Source organism: Sturnus vulgaris, chromosome 8 (genome assembly GCF_052056855.1).
Source record: "Sturnus vulgaris isolate bStuVul1 chromosome 8, bStuVul1.hap1, whole genome shotgun sequence".
Lineage (NCBI taxonomy): Eukaryota > Metazoa > Chordata > Aves > Passeriformes > Sturnidae > Sturnus > Sturnus vulgaris.
In genome coordinates, this window is record NC_142250.1 from 33,806,326 (window position 1) to 33,827,477 (window position 21,152).

The 21,152-nt window shown below is 36.7% G+C and overlaps 1 protein-coding gene across 5 annotated transcripts in view; it reads right to left on the reverse strand.

Annotated features, from left to right (window-relative positions):
• ATE1 (arginyltransferase 1) overlaps window positions 1-21,152 on the reverse strand; it is a 69,187-nt gene that overhangs the window by 37,862 nt on the left and 10,173 nt on the right. For all 5 annotated transcript variants that reach the window (XM_014886794.2, XM_014886793.2, XM_014886792.2 and 2 more), the window contains 3 exons: window positions 13,414-13,446; window positions 7,990-8,171; window positions 5,051-5,150 (listed from right to left, as the gene is read on the reverse strand). In XM_014886794.2, coding sequence (XP_014742280.2) covers window positions 5,051-5,150; window positions 7,990-8,171; window positions 13,414-13,446 — 315 coding nt within the window. The remainder of the gene's footprint in view (window positions 1-5,050; window positions 5,151-7,989; window positions 8,172-13,413; window positions 13,447-21,152) is intronic.

A 21,152-nucleotide genomic window follows, 5' to 3' on the forward strand; every position in this document is an offset into this window, starting at 1 on the left:
AACTTCCCATTTTCAGGACTTTACTGCTATATGTTTTTGTCTTCATTATTTGCTGTTTGTTTTTAATGGTCTTGCCAAAAAAAAGCAAAACCAATGTGTTGCCAAAACTTTTATTGCTTTCTTAGAGCAAATAATGGTTTTACAATGCAGATACTTATTTCTTTATTATCAAATGGTGCTGCAAGCAACAACTTGGCACTCTATAACAAGTACTGACTTTTCAGGCTATGTAGTTGATTCTTTATGACCTGTTTACATAAAAAAGTTGTTTTGTACTAATTACAATACAGATTTATTCCTACAAACTTAGAAAATTAATCCTGGGAAAGCCACTAGTTTCAGGGCAACTCCAGTCCTCTAAACTACTCCTAGCTAATCTTATTTTCCCATTTTAAGGTAAATAGTAAGAGCAGTGAGAAAAGGAGGCTGAATAAAAAGATGGCACATGGAGGTATAAAAGCACCAGCTCTTTTTGTGTGGAGCTGGTGACACATTTAGCAAAGCTTTTTGATGTTCAGTGGCAGAACCATAACAAGCATGTGCTTACAATCCCAAAATCACATGAAAGCACGTCACATTAAATCTCCCTCTCCCTCACAAATTTCACTTTACATAGCAAATCTGAGCTTACTGAAAACATTCAATAAATTCCATAGTGAGACATGGTGAAAGAGTCTGGGCAGGGGAAGATGAGCCAGACTCCTGTGGATCCTGTGGACGTGGACATGCAGGCTACCACTGGATGCATTTCACTGCTGCACGAGGAGTGATGCTGGAATTCCTGAAAGCAGCCAAAGAAATTGGCTCTCAAGTGCCATAAAATTCCAGGGGCACAGCTTACAACCACAGTCAGTCCGAGGTATTTAGTTTAAGAATGATTAATCACAGTTGAATCAGCCTTTTGTTTCTTTTCTGACATTTCAGAGCCCTTTCTAGTATTCCATCTATCTGAAGTCTGGCCATGACTTGATACCAAAGGAGACTGTTTGAAATAATTCCATTTACTTTGGCCTGCCTGCAAGTCTGGATAAAGGTTTCAGTCAAAACACCTCTTCACATCATAGAATGGTCTTAAAATGGCACACAGAGATAACACAGCACGAAGATATTAAATCTGCTGTGCACTTCCAAGTGCTCTGAGAGTTATTTACCAGCATCAGTGGGGTGGCCTCCAGGGGAAACACATCCTTGACCAAAACAAGGAATGATCCGTGCTCCAACTGCAGTGTTTGCATGCAAATACTGACCCTGAAAAAGCCTCACAAAACCCAGAATTAAGGAAACTCATGTAGAAAACGTCACCAACAAATCCTTCCCAGCACAAGAACTTAGAGGAGAAAAGGATTTCAGGTCAACAGAGGCCAAATGTCTAATGCAAGGCAGCAAACACTTTTTTTATCTATACCAGAAATAACAACTTCAAAATCTATTTAATGTCACCCACCACGAGACTCAAAATCAGTATCAAAGGACTGCAATGGAAAGAACAGAAAAGACCTTAAAGAGTTCAGAAGTGAACATAAAATATTAATTTAGTAACATAGAGCCATGGAGTGAAATTTTTTACTTGAAGAATGAAAGATAAAACAGACAATATCAATTTAGGAAGAAAATCCATGGTCCTCTCAAGCAGTTCTCTGGTATGGCTGCTTGCTAAAGGTGCCTTTTATTTCTGTAATTCCATAAATATGCTTGTAAATTACTGCATTTAACTGAACATTAACAGGTACACAGACACATGAGAAGCAACCCTGAGACCAACTTCATTTTCAAGTAAAATACTTTCTTCTGCTTAAAACTTTATCCAAAATGCATTAGGAAAAAGACTTTGCATCATATAACTCCTGGAAAATTTTCCAGGAGACTGTTTTCCAATGTGAGAACTACCACATCTAACAGAGCCTGAGAAGGTTTCCCACAAGGTCGTGAATTTCTTCAGAGAGCCATTTAAATCTTGTATTACCCTAACCTACCCAGAAAAAAATGGAACAAAGCCATTGCTTAAAGTTTTTCACTGGATTTTTCCATATTAACATAATTGGACTACAGGAATCCTTTTGTCTCAATGTAATGTAGATTTTATTTTAGTAGTTTGTAAATATTAACCCATACATGGGAACAAATCTGACAGAGGCTGGGAACTAAAAGATATCCTAATATTGCAATGGAGTCCCTTTCCCTACCTTAAAGTAATTTCACTGGGACTCCACTGCTCTAAAATCACACTGCAATCAATGTTGGCTGCTGGGGAACAAAAGGAATGGGAACAGTGAGTCAAAAAGGAGCTTTATTTTAAAAGCCTCTGTAATTATGTCTGATCCATGGGTTAGTTGATACTCTAACCATTCATCTTCCTGCCTGAGAACCCAGAATTCTCCAACTCTGTTACTGTGCCAGAGGAATCCCAGCTCCAGGATCTGCTTCCAGGACTTTCAGGCCTCCAATCTCCCACTGGATTACACCCCATTCACACATCAAATTGTACCAGTTGTGGAAAGAGAATCCTTCAGATGAAATGGCCACACACTGACCCCCAATAACTATTCCCCAAATCCTGTGCCTTCACTGTAAATAAGTGCTTGTGTTCTCACAAGACACTTCCTCATACAGAGAAGTGCTCCTGTCCTCACTCTCCATTTCTGAACATCTCAGGACAAATAATTTGCAAGGAAAATTACAAGGAAAAGGCTAGAAACCCAGTGGAGACCTTTCCAGCTCCTTCTCTTTCTTTCCTTCATTTCATTTCCTTACCTGACACCAGTTTAACATCAGTCACCCATGGCCTGTCACTCTTCCACAGCAATATCATTAAGGAAGGGAGCCTCTAACACCTCTATTAAACTGCAATAACATCTTTATTAAACTGCAATATTAAACTGCAATAAAGCAAAGTCTTGGACATGAAATGCCTCTAAGTCAACCGGGCATTACTGAAATGACTTAATCTGCAAAGTCAGGGCTTCCCCTCCCTACCTCACCACTCCCAACCCCTTCACAAGAGCAGCAGCATTATCCAGATGCATTTCAGAGCTTAGGTTGATAATTTGGTTCTGGTGTTCTGTTTCAGGGAGGGAAAAGTGGAACTACAGAATTAATGCCAATCTGATTTTCAATTCCATTACTTCTATCTATTTCTGAAACAAATGCATTCAGGAAAAGAAATATAAAATAGAACAAAGGCCCTTGCAATTAATTTATTAGATTATTGCTGTCCTAGCAGAGAGCATTATGTGTGTTCTAATCACACATGTACAAGCTTTTCTTCTAATCCTCCCCAGTCCCTGCTCCAGCTTTAATTACCTAACACATTGACATCTGTAGGTTTCTGGAAGACTAAAATGTATATTCCACGAAATCACAGTCATATCAAATAGTCATTAATTCTAAACAAGGGAAGAAAAAGAGCTTTTGTGAAGGAAACAAAAAGTAAAATACTCCCACTACAATTTAATTAATTTCTATTATGTAGGAATGAAATCTAGAAGCATAGTGGGAATTTTGTTTCTTGATGCAATCATTTTCAAATTGCAGCACAGGCTCAACAAAACATTATAATAAGTAATACAAATATAGAGTGGCTCCTTTAATGCAATGCTTCATGTAAGAACTTTATTTAATCCATGTACACAAAGTTCAATTTTTAAGTAAAGCACTACAAGCAGCTGAACCCAAAGTTTCTTAGCCATGATATCTTTCAGAAATTGGATTTTTTTTTTGCCATTATCACCAGATTTAAGTGCCCTGGTAAACTACATCCATTCCTTTTACAAGTCTAGAACCATGCAGGTTGTGCATGAGAAAAGGGATGCTAAATTGCAGTGTCTCAACATAAACAAATCACCCCAAACTTTTAAATATCTCCAAAGAGTAGAGGAAGTTATCAAAACATGTGTTTCAAGCTGGTGATGTGACAGCCTTTAAGATGACTCAGATAACAAAGGGCAGTTTTTTCCAACTCACCCATCTTCTTCCATCAAACTTAATATTCTCTTTATTTGGCCAGCAGATGGACATGAAAATTCAAGTTGGCAAAGGGGACACACACACACACACACACACACACACACACACACACAAACACATCATCTAACAAAATAAGAGGGTTTGTTAATTTAAGAAGACTGAATCATCATGGTCACCTGTAGTGTAGGCCATAATCAAGATGAAATTCCTTCACAACCTCCACTTTAATGAGCCTCACATTTTCTGGCTATTTGAAAAGCAGCTGAAAACACTGCAGATTTTTTTTGAGAGGGAAAAAAGGAAATGAAAACACTTTGCCTCTTTCTCTAGATTTTGTGAACTTTTTATCTTTCCACATTATTAACAGATAAAAATGGTTATGTGGAAGTGTTCAGCAAATTGCTATCAATGTTCAGTACACTGAAATTGTATCATAATAATATCCAAAAGCAATGATGCATTTAAGGAGAAAAGGTGCCCACATTCACAAGAACTAAAACCACAAGAGACACTCTTGGGCACTGAGTCTGAACAAAGGAGAAGCCAACAGGATTTACAAAACACCCAGAGTGATTATTTTAAATATTCTGTGGATTCTCCTGAGCCTCTCCTCAAAATCTGCTCTGCCTCAAAACCTCTGCTCACCAAACTTCTCACTGGTTTCATGGGCAGAGCAAGTCCCCAGCCTCTAACAAAAAAATAAAGAGTAAAACCCAGCCTAGCCCATGAAGACATCACTGCCTGGAGTCACTAAGCAACACTTAAAATATGCCAGCCTCAAAAGGGGAGAATTTCAGTGTATTGGAAGAGACACTGTAAACATGAGATAGCCAGGTAACCAAATGGCAAACTATTATCTGACAGCCTTGAAACCTCTCTTAAGCCAAGATGTAATAAATGGCACATGCAGCTAAATTGGAAAAAAAAAATCCTAAGCCAAGTTAAATAGTAACCAGCATTCAAATTTAACCATATAAAGTCTACATTAAAATCCAAAATGACAATTACAAAATATTATATTACTATGAACACTGTCAAAAGCTTTGAATAACAGCACACAAAGGAAATAAGTGAAAACACACTTTACCTTGTATCTCATTTTGGGGCAGGAATGAATGTAGAAACCCATATAATAAAAACAGAGATCAGGAGCTTGTACATAAAGCTGTCTAGTAAAAGCAATTTCCCTGTGAGGGGAAAGAAAAGACTAATTACATTTGAATACAATTCTCAAAGCCATTTTACCTCTTCATATTGAAATATTTTACAGCTACCTGGCTCTTAATCTATATAAAGGACTAGACTTCTATAAAATAAAAATTAGGATCATAAACTCCAAACTAATGTTTTTAAAAATCCCAAACATAATAAACTGAAAATTATTACTTGGATATATAACAAACAAATCATCAAAATGCACAACACGGTGTCAGGCTTAAAAATACTTTCATTTTTGTGTTTTAGTCTGCTAACTGCCTGACTTGAAATTTAAATAAAAATGACTAAGACCCTCTGTTAATAAATTTCTTGTCAATATTCGTGTACATTGGAATTCTATAGAAACCTACTGGTATTCTGGAATTCCACTGGTTAACACAGCTCAGGAAAACATCACAGTGTTTTCAAAAATAAGCTTCAAAGATAAGCCTCTTGTTTGTTGTATCATTTATGCTCCAGCAATTTGCATGTGAAAACATCCATCTTTATGCAACAAAAGGTATTTTTACCCATCCCATGTTTGTTAGTATGATTTTCTCATTTATTCTGAAAGAAAAATGTCAGTGTATTCCAAAAAAAGCTTGCTTTTCATTTGACTGGCTCAAGGAAAACATTGTTACTACAAAGACTCAGCCAGTGCTTCCTATACAATGATCATTTTTGCAGCATTTCTATCTGTGCAGATCACTTCTGTAACAAACTTGATAAAAAATGGATGCTGGTTCTTACTTTCTGTTTCAAAGGGATAAGAAGATGTCCCTGCTCACTGCAGGGGAGTTGGAATAGACGATCTTTAAAAGGTCCCTTCCAACACAAACTGATCCAAGATATGTGTGCATTCATTTAGGAAGCATCTACAAACACTGGAGGTAATTCACCTCTTAAAATTAAATTAGTATTACTCAATATTTCTTGATTTTTTTTTCCCTTGGCATTTCCAGCTTCTCTTCCCCTTGTTCTCTACTTACATGCCTACATATTTCAAATGATCCTCAAATCCCATCCTTTCTACAACTCAGCAGCAACAATTCTCAGAGTGGAATGAAGTGGAAGTGACAGCAGTGCAGTCCAACCTCCATGGAGTAAAATTGGCAACAGCTTTGAAGGTATCAGATTCCTTTGCAACTTCCTAAGTCCTCCCTAACTCCAATTTTTTTTCCCCTTTTTGAAAGAAGAACGAGGTTGGCTCTCTCCAGGACTGTTGGGAACTCGTTTTTATTGCCTTAAATGCTGCAGAATTTACAAGCTGCTGTTTCACAAGTTGAGCCATGCACGCATGGTGCAGCGACAAAGCTTTAAATTTATTATGTAGAAAATTTAAAATAATTTAAAGAATTCGTAAGCATGGATTATGTCAGTCTATTATTACATAAAGTAATGTGATATGTACAACTACTAAAAAATAATTCTTAGGAGGACTTAGTATTTTATATGTTCATCTTGCAAGGGAAAAATTAGTCTAATTTCAAGTATCTAACATTTGTAATGGAATAGTTCTAAAAATCTAGACCATTAAGAGAAAAAGATCACTTATAAGTTACAGGAGTTCCAACATTTTTCCAAATTCGTTAATTCTGATTAATTCTACAAAATTGTCAGATCCTAATCAAAATCCAACCAAATTCAGATTAGACCTTTGAGATAATAAATTGCACATGGTTTATTAGTTATAGCAAAGGTTTATTAACTAATTGTGGTAAGAACTTTCCTAAAAGTGGTGTTTGTGTTTCACATAGTTCAAGCTGTGCCATTTACCCACCCTGGAGGGTGACACTGACCAAGAGCTGGGAAGCTGCACCTGCAGAGAAGGTGCCTCTCAACAGGAGCCCTTGGAGAAAGGAGAATCTCACAATTCCAGGGCTCCTTTTACACCTGACAGAGTGCAGTGCAAATCTCAACAGGTGAAAAGATTCGTGCTGCAGCTTCTCACACTTGTAAACAGACATGTCTGGCATGAGGCTCAAACCCAGCTGCTTCGTGAGCACCTCCCTGGGAACCCCACATTTGTCTGTGGCCAACTTCTTTCATATATAAGCAGAGAAGCAAAAAAAGTAAAAGGGAAAAACAGAGTTACACAAGTATTTCCACTCATTTAGGGTTTGTTTTCTTTTCACTTAATAATAACAATGGAATCATAAATCTTGCCTATGGAAGAAAAGCAGTAACTTGCAATTTCACATACAAGTTTTATTCACAGTGAAAAGCAATACCCACAATTCCTACTGTTTTGCAAGGCCATGTTGGATAGTTAATTTAAGGCTTTAAAATTCTTAGGATTACTTTCTCCATCAGGCTTTCTAAAGACAAAGATAATGAGATTAACATACCTGGAAAATAGACTTACTGCTAGTACAGCAGGAGAGCACTAATTCAGAAGACAACGTTTTTTTAGGTACTCTTTTATTTATGATCTCAATGTGCATAAAACTATAAAAGTGATTCATTTCGTTTGGTGACTGGGCTAAGAAAAAGGTCAAGGGAAAAATTATTTCTATTCAGACAAAAAAAAGGGGCTTTTCCTGCTGAAACCAAGCAATATTAAATTATTTTCAGGGGCAATAAAAACGAGGCATTTTGTTTCTATGTGTTTTTTTAACCTGTAAAAGCATTTAGCTTACTAGAAAGATACATCCCTAGTCAAGGATGACAATTAAAAATTTACTTGGAAGGCAACCAACCCCACAACTCCTTTGCTAAAGGTAGTGTTACTATCAGTACATATTTAGACTAAAAAATAAAACCCTAAGTTTAGAAACAAATATCAATTCCTACTATTCCATCCAACCAGATATGAAAACGTCCCCTTACCGTAAGGCAGAGTAGACTCCCAAAGATAAGAAAGAGAAGTCTGGGTCGTAGTACAGATAGACTGAGGACACACAGTAGGGCAGGATATCAATTACACCAACAGCAATTATCTTCCCATCCAGCCAGTACTGCTGGTGGAAGGAGCCATAGCCACACTCTGGTCCGTTTGGGGCATGCTCTGCCTAAGCAAGAACAAGAGAGGGATTAACTCCCTGACAGACTTTCAGGATGACAAGAATTTTAAAGATCATTTCAATATGTAAGTAAATACTGTAAAAAAATTTTTGCTGGCCGTCTGTATTTAGAAAAAGGAAAAAAGGCATTTGAAAGGCAGGGAAAACAATGTTAGTTACTGGATCTTTTGTGCCCTTGGCTGTACTCACAACAGGTATAACCCACATGTCACACATCCCAACCATGAATCTGAAAATAGCCTCTGCCATCCAGCACTTATGGTACTGACAGGACAAACCAATGTGATTCATCAAGTTATTAATGAATTACTGCATGCCAGCCTGCTGCCTCCAACACTCTCTGTCACAGCAAAGACCCTCCAGGCTCTGTCCTCCACGTCCCCAAGCACTGGAAGCACTTTAGCCACAGAAACTGAGTTCCTCAAAGTGGCCATTAAATTTACTTCAGAGTAGCATTTACAAAGAAAAACCTGAGCAGCTTATTCTTTATGTGATGTTTACTCTTTATAACTAACAAAATACCTTATATTCAAGAACCTGAAACTGTGTGGCAACAAAATCTGCAGAACCTCTTTTTTGTCAGCCCACATCAGAGCAAATCCTGCAAGAACACCAAGGGACTGGCTATTGTTGTGTGCTGTGGTTTTGGATGTGCACTGAAGTTTGACTCTGTATGGGGTAAAGCACCTCCAGCCAGAAACTGATGCTTGAAGTTAAGAAGAAAATGATCTCCCTAATTTAAACTGTATTACACAACCAACTCTGGCATGCCATTTTCTCCCACGTCAAGTTTACTTTAATCCTGAATTCCACTGTGCTCAACTTAATTATCCATCTAGTCATGTTTTTCACTGCATTGCCAGGTCTTCAGAAAGCTGCTTCTCACTCAATAAATCTGACAATATTGCCTGCTATTACCAACTGTTTTGCATTACAACAGCAGAAGGTGGGTTTAATCAAGTATTTTGATACAGTAGCCCAGACTGAAGAGATGATAGGCAGGAGAAGTTACTCTAATTGGTACCACATGTGTCAAAAGGAATCAACCACGTGAACAAAAATAATTTCAACTGGCTTACCCAACCAGCAAGGCCCAAAATAAAGGCCACATAACAACATGTTTGAATTTTTATATAGTTATATACAATAAATCTAAATGCAGAGCTATGAATAAAAGTGAAATGATGAAACGTTTGAGAGCTCCATCTGCAGTATGTGAGAACATTAAACTCAGATATAGCTCGTTAAACTGGGTTTCTCTTGTTCAGGTCAAGTGTGGCTTCATTCAGTATCATCAACTTTTCAACAGAACCAAATGAAATCACATGGTCAGTGGTAACATTTTTAATAGGGACACAGTCAAGTAAAAGATGTTCTCTAAGGATTTCTCAGCACAGGTTAAGTTCCCTTCTCAGAGTGCAGTCAGTGACAGAAAAATGAAACATCTCAAAGGGAAATGTGGTTGGTAATAGAACACAGACTTGCTTAAAAAAGTTTCAGTTAAAACAGATTTTCTTTCTTTGTCAAAAATTCATCATATAGGATTTAATGAACGTTAAAGGAGATAGCCTAAGCCATCATGGAAAAGATTTTCACTCAAAGCAAAGTCTTCTGAAGTTAAACAAATGCTGTGCCTGTGTATGACCCCAAACCTCCCAAGAGCAGTGCATGGATTTGGTCACTGGACCTCTGCAAACTGAAGCGTTAACATCAGTTTAAACTTTTGGTAAAGTACAATCTGCAGTTATTTCACTAATGCAATTACAGTGAAATGTCAGGAACATAAGAGAGTCTATGTTCTGAACAAACACAGTGAGCACAGCACTGATTTCAGGCAAAACAGTCAGGGATCTCTGTTACATTAAGCAAATAACATTTTTAAAATTAAGATTTCCCTTCACCTTCAAAAATTCTCCTACAATGTAATCCTTTGTAATGCTTGTCAGTATGACATTTTCTCCCATTTCTCAATGAATACTTGGCTCCTTTAACTCGATTTCCTGTGCACTATCCAGGCAATTTGACCTGAAACAGGTCTAGAATATGAAACATTTTCCTGAAGCAGGCTACACCATCTCACACCACTGACATCTCCACTGGGACCGTGTTTGTCAAAGGTGATGGAAAATACACCAGTGACATCAGGGGAGCAAGCCCCACCAGAAAGGGCTTATCTTATCCACCCAAAATTATACACTACCCCTGCAACCAATCCAGAAGGACCAAAGTATTTAAAATTAACACTTTACAGTCCTGTTTCAATAGCATGAATTTTTATAATCTGATGGTATTGAAAACATCTAGGACAAAATGGAAATCATCATTTTCTCTCCAATGTTTATACTGTCATGCAGAGAAAAATTAAATATATTCCATTACAAGTTAATTAAACCTGTCTTCATATCTGGCTAGCTAGTGATTCCATGAACACATTTGATTGCTCACATTTCATAACCCATTATTAAAATTTAAATATTTAACAGAATTGGCATTATATATTGCCCAATTAGTACCTCAGTGTACTAACTGCTTATAATTGAACTCCAATGATGGTGAGAGCACTCGAATTTCTTCAAAGCACATTGGTCGGTCTTTTACTTTAATCTTAACAGGTATTTTTAAAATTATAATTACCAAAAATGGGTCCTGCCTGTACAATGCATGATTATTTTTCTTTGGAAGGTTTAATGAAATTTCTTATTTTCCACTTTTCCATTTTACCCTCTGCTGTGCATGGAGGGAAGAAGAATATATTAAATTTATGCTATCAAAGAAAAAAAAAAAAAAAAGAAAAAGCTAGGAAACCCTCGACTCCTGCACTCCAATGGAAATTATTTACCAAATAAGCAAAGTGATTAATTCCAGCAGTTCTTTTCCCAATGGCACACACACAAACCTGCCATATGGTAAATTTCTAGGTCTTGGTTAGCAACCAAGTTCTTTTCCAGAACTCTGTCCTACTTTCATTAGGGTTTAGTAGGACATTCTTTACAGAGCCATGTTCTGTACCTGACTGGAAAAGTCCAGAATTTGAGCTATACTGCATTAAATGTGAGTCAAATATCACCTCCTAAGAAGGTGATCCTGGGAATTACAGGCTTGTAATGGTCTCACTTATTGGATCTCCTAAAAATTAAAATGCATCAATAAACAAAACAATGCAAAGCAGAGGCTGATGTGCTTTTTGAAGAGCAAAGATCGAGATTCACAAATATCTTTTCAGGTTTTTAGAATCCAAAAGCATCTCAGCATGGTCAACAGGAGAACAAATGATCATTTGCATAACAGAAACAGATCCAGAAACAGATTCCATCCTGCTGGATCCATTACATTCTCCACACTGGTAGGTGAATCAGTGAAGATTGAATGATGCTGCAGCAAACCAAGATGATGATTTTAAAGTATTCAGGATGGTTAAAAATGAACTGAATGTACACAGATCCAGAAAGATCCCATAATACTGAGTGATCAAAAAGGCAGAAGAGATACCAAATGTTCATAAGCTCATGGAGCATAAATGTATGCTGGAAATCATAGTGCTGTAGGCACACCCAAAACAGTGGGCATAAATCACCAGCTCTTTCAAAGAGATGATTTTGACAACAGTTTCATAAAATTGTCAGTTTAATGCTCAACATCAGTCAAGATGAAAAAGAGAAGTCTAAGCAGCAATTAGAGAATAATTTGAGAACAAAACAAAATTATCCCTCGACTGCATAACACCATGGCCCATCTGAGTGCTGAGGCTCCTTCCAGCTGTTTCAGGACAAGATGGAGCAACCTGGGCAGGACAAACACTGAGATGAACCTCAGTGATGCTGTCACAACTGGCCCACGACATCCCCTCACTCACTGAGCACCAAAAAGAAGGAATCACCCTGAGCAGTCTGGCTTTCCCTTGGAACTTTCTTCCCACCCTGGCAAGGGCAGGGTGCCAGCCCACAGTGCCCTGGCTGAGTCCCTGTGCTGAACCATGAGCACCATTCCACATCTGCCTGTGTGAACTGGTCAAATGGCAAATGGTTAAATGCAGCCCCTAAAATGAAAGGATGAATAAAAAAAAACCACCTCAGACAATTCACTGTACATTATGCTGTTTACTGCTAGAAAACTGCCTAGTTTTCTGCTGCTTCATACTCTATCTTTTCTTTAAAGCATACATTTTTTTTTGCCAGAGCCCATAGCCAAAACAGAAACTAATCTGAATAATAAAATGAGGAAATAAAAGACAGGAAGAGTTTGGGTGTTCATACTATTTGCAGCTAATGATAACATTAGAAACACCAAAAATTACAAATTGAAAACATGTAAGGTTTAAATTTTATTTTAAATTATTTTTGTTCAAAAGAGTAAACAGACTACACACTGCTAGATTTGCTTGTGGCAACTGTTTCAGAATAAAGAATTTCAAGAATCCCTTGGCCTCTGATATATAACCCCTTTTATTTAACTTCATCTAATTGAAGACATCTGTAGTGGTGCCACACAAAATTTAATTCAAGCTTCGAAATGTCAATAAAAAGTGTCTGTAAGAAACAATATGGGTATAAACCTGGCAGGGTAGTGTGCATCAACATCTACCTAGCCATACAAAATTCAGAATATAATGGCAGTCTGCTGCACGAGTTGACGAGGTGATAAAAGCCCTTTTCCTATAAAGTCTAATGAGCTCTATTACTCTTCAGCTTTCAGGAATGCAAAGGCCAGTGGACTCAGCAGAGAAAAGCAACAAACTCTGCACACATGGATTCACTCAAGCTGTGACATATCAAATTACCAGTGCAATTACTATAACCTGACAATTTCATTACAGTCACGCCGTCCTGAACCCTGTAACGAGAAAGACACTGCAAGGAATCCATGGCAGTTTGCTCTCTTGAAATGAAGGAACAGCATCTCTCCTCAGCTTTTACCTCAGATTGTAGTCAAATACAAGTTTAGAAAGTTATTCAGTAATACATTCTTTTCTTTTCATAGAAATAAATCAAAACTCACGAAAGACACAGCCTTTTGTGCTTCTATTTTTTAATGCAGTGCTATGAAATTCAGCTCATTATCCAGCAAAGGAGTCCTTAGGCTCCTTTGGAAGCACAGCAGAATCTTCCTTACCTCCACCACCTCTAACAATGGCTGGCTGTCTACAGAGAGCATAGAGGACACTCTTACATTCATTAAACAAAAGGAATTAAATACATTTATTTCAAAACTCCCACCCTGAATGAATACATACCTCCAGAGGGGAATCACAGAGGAATCGTGTGAACTGCATCAAGGTGCATTCAGCAGTAACACGTGCCCAAGAAAACAGCCCAAAGATGTAAAGCAGAAAAAGAAAGAAAACCATCAGCAATGCATTAGGAAACATTAATAGCCAAATACACTCTTTCAAGTCCGTATCTTTGAAAAGCATCATCAGACTTTATTTATGGAAATTTCATTTCAATCTTTAAACTCTCACATTCTGTTTAGAAGTACAAATAGATGTAATAATTAACTATGCAAAATACTTTTTTTCTCTAAAACAAGTTTTTTAAAATGTGATTTGTGAGAGAATTATCACCCTGTAATACAGCTCTGTTTCTGGGTCCTTCATTTTAAATTACACATTTCCCTCCTCTGTGACTCCTTGCAACAGGGAATCTTTTCCCACTGCTCCATTGATACCTCCCCTACCACCAAAGAAGGGGGCTGGGGCCCTCATACCTCTTAACAGAAATTAATTAATTTACATTCAAAATTAAAAGCAAGCTCATTTTAAGTTTAAAGAAGAGGAAGGAAAAAAAAAAAGAAAGAAAATCAACCTCCTGAAAGTGCAAGCATTTCAAACCTGGATTTTTGACTCAATACAAAATGATGTGCTGCCAATAATCACCCAAAAAGGCAACGTTTTAATGATCTGGAGCTTGTCCAAAATTCTTAGAGTAATAAATTACAATACTTATTTACTCACTGTCATTTACTTATTTGATACAAATACTTCCTTATTGGTGGAGTCTACATTAAACACGTTGCAGAGTTCTGGTATGCATTTAACCCCAAACATTCCCTTTTTAAATAACTACTTTAATACACAGTTTAATTCCCCCTCTTGTAATGGCTGGGTGATTTAATAAGGCAGCAGTTCCCACACTGCAAAGTAACAGTAAACAGCAATTTTTAATAAAAAATTAGAGAAAAAGAATACATATAGATACCTACAAAAACCTGACTGTTGTCAAGATTTTGTTGTCAAGCATTCCATTAAGTTCTGAGATTAATTAAAGGGGAATAAAAAAAAATGGGGACATTGCTGGTCAGCTATTCCATTTTCCCCAGGGAAGGGGAGGAGAGGAAGGAAAGCAACAATAAAAAATGCCAACAGTATCAGCTGCTGCCTCATCTTGTCCTGCTGATCTGTGCATGGATGAGAAACCTTTGGACTCAGACTTTATGGAAGAACACTGAATTTCTATATTGTGAAGGTGAAGGCAGGGGATTCTGCATTTCCTATAATTTACCATTTCAGATCTAGTCACTATGGCTCTAAATTACTCAGAGTTTGGAAGAACAAATGACTATGGTATCTTAATTAAATTGTAGAATTATTTTTATTTGGTGGATAAAGAAAAAAACACCAATAATATTTAAAGAAAGAAAAAGGTAATTAAAATTTGGAATTATTGAGTTATTCTCCTGAAATAAAAATACTGAGTTACAAATTCATACGCTATGAGTGCATCCATCCCTACAGCCAGTGGTTTTAGAAAGTGCAGATTACAGAAAAAATAAATAATGTGTTATTAATTTTCATGTCAGAAGACCCCCAATAGTTCCTTATCTGTAATTTCTAGCTTTACAGTGCAAACTAAACCCTATGGTGAGAAAACTGAGCCCAGGACAATTCTCAAATAATTTCATCAATTCTCCAGGCCCTGCTGCCCAATCCCTTGGCTCTGAGGGTGAAGGAGAAATTTTTAAGTGTACCTAAGCATAACTCCTGCTCTTACAGCTGGTAGGAAAAAATTCTTAACTGCACCTGAATTTCTACCAAAATCTTAAGGGAAAAAAACCAAACCAATGCAAGTCTTGTTATAAATTATTTCACCTGATGATAGCTGGTGAAGTTCAGAGGTTATATAATTTTCTTAAATTAGTCTATACATTTATGTAAAAACAAAAACATTAGATTCAGCTTCTAAATTAACAAATTCATCTAACACTGCAAGATTATTATGAAGACAATTAAAAATTATTCCATAAACTATGAAAGGAATACAGCCAGAATCTGATGTTGCATGTAAAATAACTCAATATGTCACACAAGCACAATTCAAATTCCTTTCACAAAGCCAAGCTTTTGTAATTTTAATTTCCAGCTGATTTACATAAACGTTTTAAAGCTATATAATAAATACGAAATCCACAACATTTTTACTTTGGTGCAAACTAATTACAGCTGCCAGAAAGAATCATCTCAACAACAGGGAGTAAGTTTAAACATAATTAATAAACCTAAGAGAAGAAACTCATCACTGAAATGAAATGAAAGGCAGAAAAAAAGGCAGAAAAAGAAAAGGCAGCTTGGGTTGAACCCAAAGCTTCTTGTTGGAATAAGAGCACGTGCACAGCTCTAAAAAGAAGAAATAAAGCAGAGTTAACTCCTGCTCCCTCTTGCACAGGGGGGAAGAGATTCAGGGGCTAAACTGGAATGGGTTTCACCTGGCAGCTCAGGGATTTGTGAAAGGGAAGGTTCCTGATGTCACAGGAGGACACCAGTCCTCAGAAAACCTTCAGGTGTCACCAGCAGGAAGTGCACAATTACCTGAGGAATTCCACAAAAAACATTCATTTATCATTTCCCCTTTGACAGTATTAATAGTTTGTTCATATTTGCAATTCACTCTCAAGGAAAGTTGAATACTTGCCCTTTTTCTTGGGATACAGGATGAAGGATAAGCAATGGATATAGGATTTAGGCCCTCCTTTTTTAGTTTTTTAAACTCCAATCTCTGAATGGGATTAAAAAAAACACAAGGATTTCGCTCATGAGGTTTTTTCTTTTTCACAGAGGTGCCAGACTCATAATAAACTAAAAAATAATGGTGCCAAGTCATAAAGCCTACAAATCTAGTGCATCACTTCCATGCTGCCACATTTTAATTGAAATAATCTTCCTTACCCAAAACAGATTAGAATCACTCTTAACCATAAAGTTGTGCAGTGAAAAAGAAAAAATAAGTCAGTGCCTCAGTAAGGCGAGGAGAAGCTGCTAATAACCCCCTCCCATGGAAAAGAAAACAACAAACCAAACAATAAAAACAAACTATCTAGGAAAATAAATTGAAATTGAGCTGAAAAATTAACTACATCCTTTAACTTTCTGTAGAAATCATGAAAATGGGACAAAATGTAGTATATTTACAGGAAAAGATGGTCCAAACCATCCTTCAACTGGGCAATAAATTCAGCAGAGGAATCAAAGACTTATCCCAGGCTGGCTCTATTTAACATTTTCAACAATTGCTTACAAAAATACAGACTTGCTATAACAATAGAGTTTCAGAGATATCCACAGACCTTAAGGTGAAGAAAGCCTTCAAAACAGAGGAAGAAGGATTTAAAGTTTACAAAGGAAAGAGGGATTTAAGGTTTAAATGCAAGTCTCAAATGTCGTTTTCAATGAAATAATTGTTGATACATTGCAGTTACAATTTCAATTCCTTTGAGGAGTGACAAAAGTCACTGTAGCTTTCTTGCTCAGAAGAAACCTCCTCTCAGTATACTGGAGGTTTATCAGTCTTACAGTAAAGATTATTTAATTTTATACGGATTTACATAGAAAATGCAGTGGCAAAATCAGGAAGAATGAGATAAACTGAGATGCAAAAAGAATCTGAGCTAAAATGATGTAACTGAGGACAAGTCACTTAATTGTCTGGATGCCTAAATTCTCTTGCTTTTAGAGGCATTTCATGATAAAATCCATGAATCCACAGCACTGCAGTCCTGAGGGCCACACAAAAGGCATTAAGCTGATATAGAAATAATCATTCAAAGTCTTGAAGTCAGAGCTAGCAGGATGTGAAATCCAAGTTCACTGCAGTGAAATGTTCTGCCATGGCTTCCAGGAGCTGTATAAAAATGTACAGAAGGCTAAAAATATCCACAAAGGCTATTGATTTTTAAGCATTCTCTCATTGGAGTATAAAACAGGAAACTAGGTTAGAGAAACCTCAAAGTTTGCAACTGGCTGCTGATACCAGATCAGAACGTGCTCCTTGGCATTTCTCAGGCTACTCACTCAGTTTTCTCTATTAGTTCAAGTGGATTCCTGGGAAGCAATTAGGAAAAAAAAAAAAAAAAAAAAAAAAAAAGGAGGAGGTGAAAGAAAAACCCCATTCCACGTATTTCAGTAATTTTTTGCACCTTTTCAAACAGCATATCTTTTGTGTGTCCTGAAATTCTTTTCTTCCAAGACAAATATTTAGCTAAGCACAAAGCAAAGAGAGAGTCCAGCTACTTTCACAGGGGGAACAGACAGATACTGTTTTTCTACAAATTTGTCATTATGAAACTCTTGTGAAAAGTTAAATAAAACGTTTGCTTCAGGAGGTCTAAACATCAATAAACTGTTCACTCTTGCTCTCTCTGGAAACTACTGTCGAATTTTTATGATCTTTTATGGAAATGTTTTTAGCTTTGTGTAGCTGCCACATAGCTTGTTTCAGTTACACTTCAGCTGTGTTTCCTAAAAACAAAAACTGCTGTAAAAAGACTTGAGGATTCTAACACTGGGTCAGAAATGTGACTTTTCTAATGAGATTATACTTCATTAAGAACTACTAAAGACACCCTCTATTCTATCCAAATTAGCCATTGATTATTTCATTGGGATCAAAAAATTTCCTTCTTGGCATGAAAAAATGTTTTGACTGTATTTGTGTCACCTAAAATCTTTGATCCAGACCGCCACAGTTACACACCTGTACTTCTCATTTCATCTACCACATCATTTCATCTGAAACACAAGAGATTCAGGTGGCAAAATGTTCTGAAATATCTATCTCCAGGTATTTTATAAATCATCCTGAAGCTGGAGTAGAGTTGGATCACAGCATTTTCCAGGTGATTTGTATCCTGCAAGGCTCTGCCTGTATTTCTTACCCAGGAACAGAGATTTCTGCTGCTGTGCAAGACTTAAAACATTTGCAGATAAGGACTGCTCTTAGCAAAGCACAGAAAAGCCATTACACTGCTTCCATAAATCCAGTGGAATTGGATCATCCAAAGAGCCAGATCTTGGGATTATACAAGACACAAGTTCATTCTTCCTGTTCTCAGATCATCCTTCCACATATTAATCTACACATTTTCTCCCAGAAATATAACCAAAGGCTATTAAAAGTTACTCAATTTTAAAAACAGACCCCAAATCCACATTTACCTATTTCTCTGTGCATCAATTATTACAACAAAGCTGTATTAGCATTTATTATTTTTCTTATGAAAAATGAAAAAAAAGGTGGACAAACCCTCATCCACATGATTTGTTTGCATAATTATTTTACTTTTGATATGCTGATCAGATCTATAATTTATGCTTCAACTAATCTTTCTTTGATGCAACAGGGAACCAAGGTTTTTTTCAATATAAGGATGCTCAGCCTACTCTCATCTCTCTGTTCACTAGAGGTCTCCATTTCTCAGTTCTTCTAAGCTTTCATGATTTCAATTTCTTTTTCTTATAGCTTGGCTCATTTCACAAAATAAATATAACCACCACTAAGGCAGGAAATAATAGCCCAAACAAATAAATCCTTGCAATTGATTATATTTGTGAGGGTTTTGTATGTTCCAGGCACAGCTCCTCATGCTAAGCATGGTTATATCTTCCACTACATTAAAAACAACCCAACAAACAAGAAAACAACAAAACCAAAAAAGCCTCTGAATTACAGCTCAGTCATACTGAGAATGGGATACGGTGGCCATCATTTTGGACCAGAGATAAAGATCCATGTAAAGCATTTTCATAAAGGGTCAGAAGAAGTGCGAAGAATGGGACAAACACTAATGCAGATTGTTTCAACACCTTCCAAAAATGAGCAGCTCAGGAACTTGGCTAATTCAAGAGCAGCCTTGGATAAACTTCTCCAATAGGCAGGGGTACACTTATCTTCCTATTTTCCATTATTTTGTCTTAACTCTTTCCTAGCTATTTATACTTTAACTTCACAATCTGTTCGGGTTCCCCCTAATTAATCTCATTTTCTCCAACAACTATAATGAGAATACATATATTCCTCAAACAGTGGATGCCCATGCATTTAAACAGTAGCTTAATAAAATTTTTTGTGCTCTCACAGAGGAAAGCTGAAAAATCAATTCTTCCTCAGCACTATTAAAGAGCAAGAATTATAAAGAAATCTTCAATGAGAAAATTGTCTGCTATGTTTTTCCTCAGGACATCAATTCCATACAATACAAATATGCTGACATAAACATTCTTAAGTACCAACAAGTTTGTGTAATATCAGGAATTTACTCCAATCCAAAGCACAGAGACAACCAGGTCAGTTTTGAAGCTGAATTCCTGCAGTAAGTGATCAAAAATTCTTGAGAGGGGTGAGAGGATTTCCAGGGTAAATTCAACTTATACCAGACAAACTAAGAAAAAAATGGCATAATGAATATTTTAAAAGACGAAGAAGAAAATAGTTCTGGCTTTTATGCCAAGATAAAAACCAATTTGAATTTTTTTCTCTTGCAAGCTAAACTGGTTTTAATTCCAAGAGCAAGGAAATACTTCAAACTGTTCCTAGAATAGTAACATATTTGGCAGAGAGACAATATATTTCTACCTTACCCAATCCTCTCTTTGCCAGGGAAAGAGGAACAGCAGATTGTGGTGATGCTTCCATAGAAAGGAAAGTTTCATCACAAGTCTGGAACTTGGGAAAAGTTGATTTCACCATGAAGTTTCCACCTTGCTTTTTATTAGAACAAACAGAATTCATTGCCTCACTCAGGAATCAGTACTGCATCACCAAAATGTTCTGCAGGATTCTCTCCAGCAAAATCTCCAATTATTTTAATGAACACACTCTAATCAGTGGTGTGCAAACTTCAGCAGGGAAGCAGAAGAAGGAAAGGAGGAAAAGACAAAATTTAAAAAGACTCGGCATCATGAAGGGCACCAAAACACCAATTATCACTGGTCTCAAACTGGCATTAACCAGAGAGTGCCCAGAATTTCAATTCCACAACTCTCTGCCCTGAAAATCCTCTACTCTCCCTTCTCACATAAAGTCCTGATGGAAAGCTGTATTTACATCACTGAGGTGCAAAAAGGCCTTCTCCACACCCACTGAGCAATAATCAACTTCATTGTTCACATCTTTTTTTGTAACTATTATGAACATTTTTATAGTTTTTCCCATCAGTGTTTTTCTCAAATAACCACCAAAATTCTACACTGATTCTTAGAATTGCCTTTTAATATAATAAGGTTAATATTAAACTAGCCTAGCAACAGATAGTATGTTTTAATGCCAACAATTTAAGAATATATTCCCCAAAGAAGTTGTTAATATGTCCCATAACAATCTTTGTTGGATTCTAAGTTTAAATATAGGCAGGTTTCTAAATATGAAGTGTTCAGCCAAATATAAAACTACCTACTCTTCCTAAACTAGAAACTTTCTGAACACAAAAATGTGCAGGACTCTCCCTGAAAAAAAACTTCAACAACCCCACAGAGTAGTTTGCACAAATTAGTAGCAAAAAAATCCTGGATATTTACCAGTTTAAAGTGCAAAGCAGACTTCTTACTACCCTGATAAAAAGTGTATAGGACAGAATTTTATTCCCTTTGCTTAAAAATCTCCTTGGTTCCATAATGTCTGTATGATATATTAAAAAGTCTGAAAAAGAAGCAGCAGAAAAAGTTTTGAGGTCTTACAAGTAGCATTTTCCACCCTTCCTCTCAAT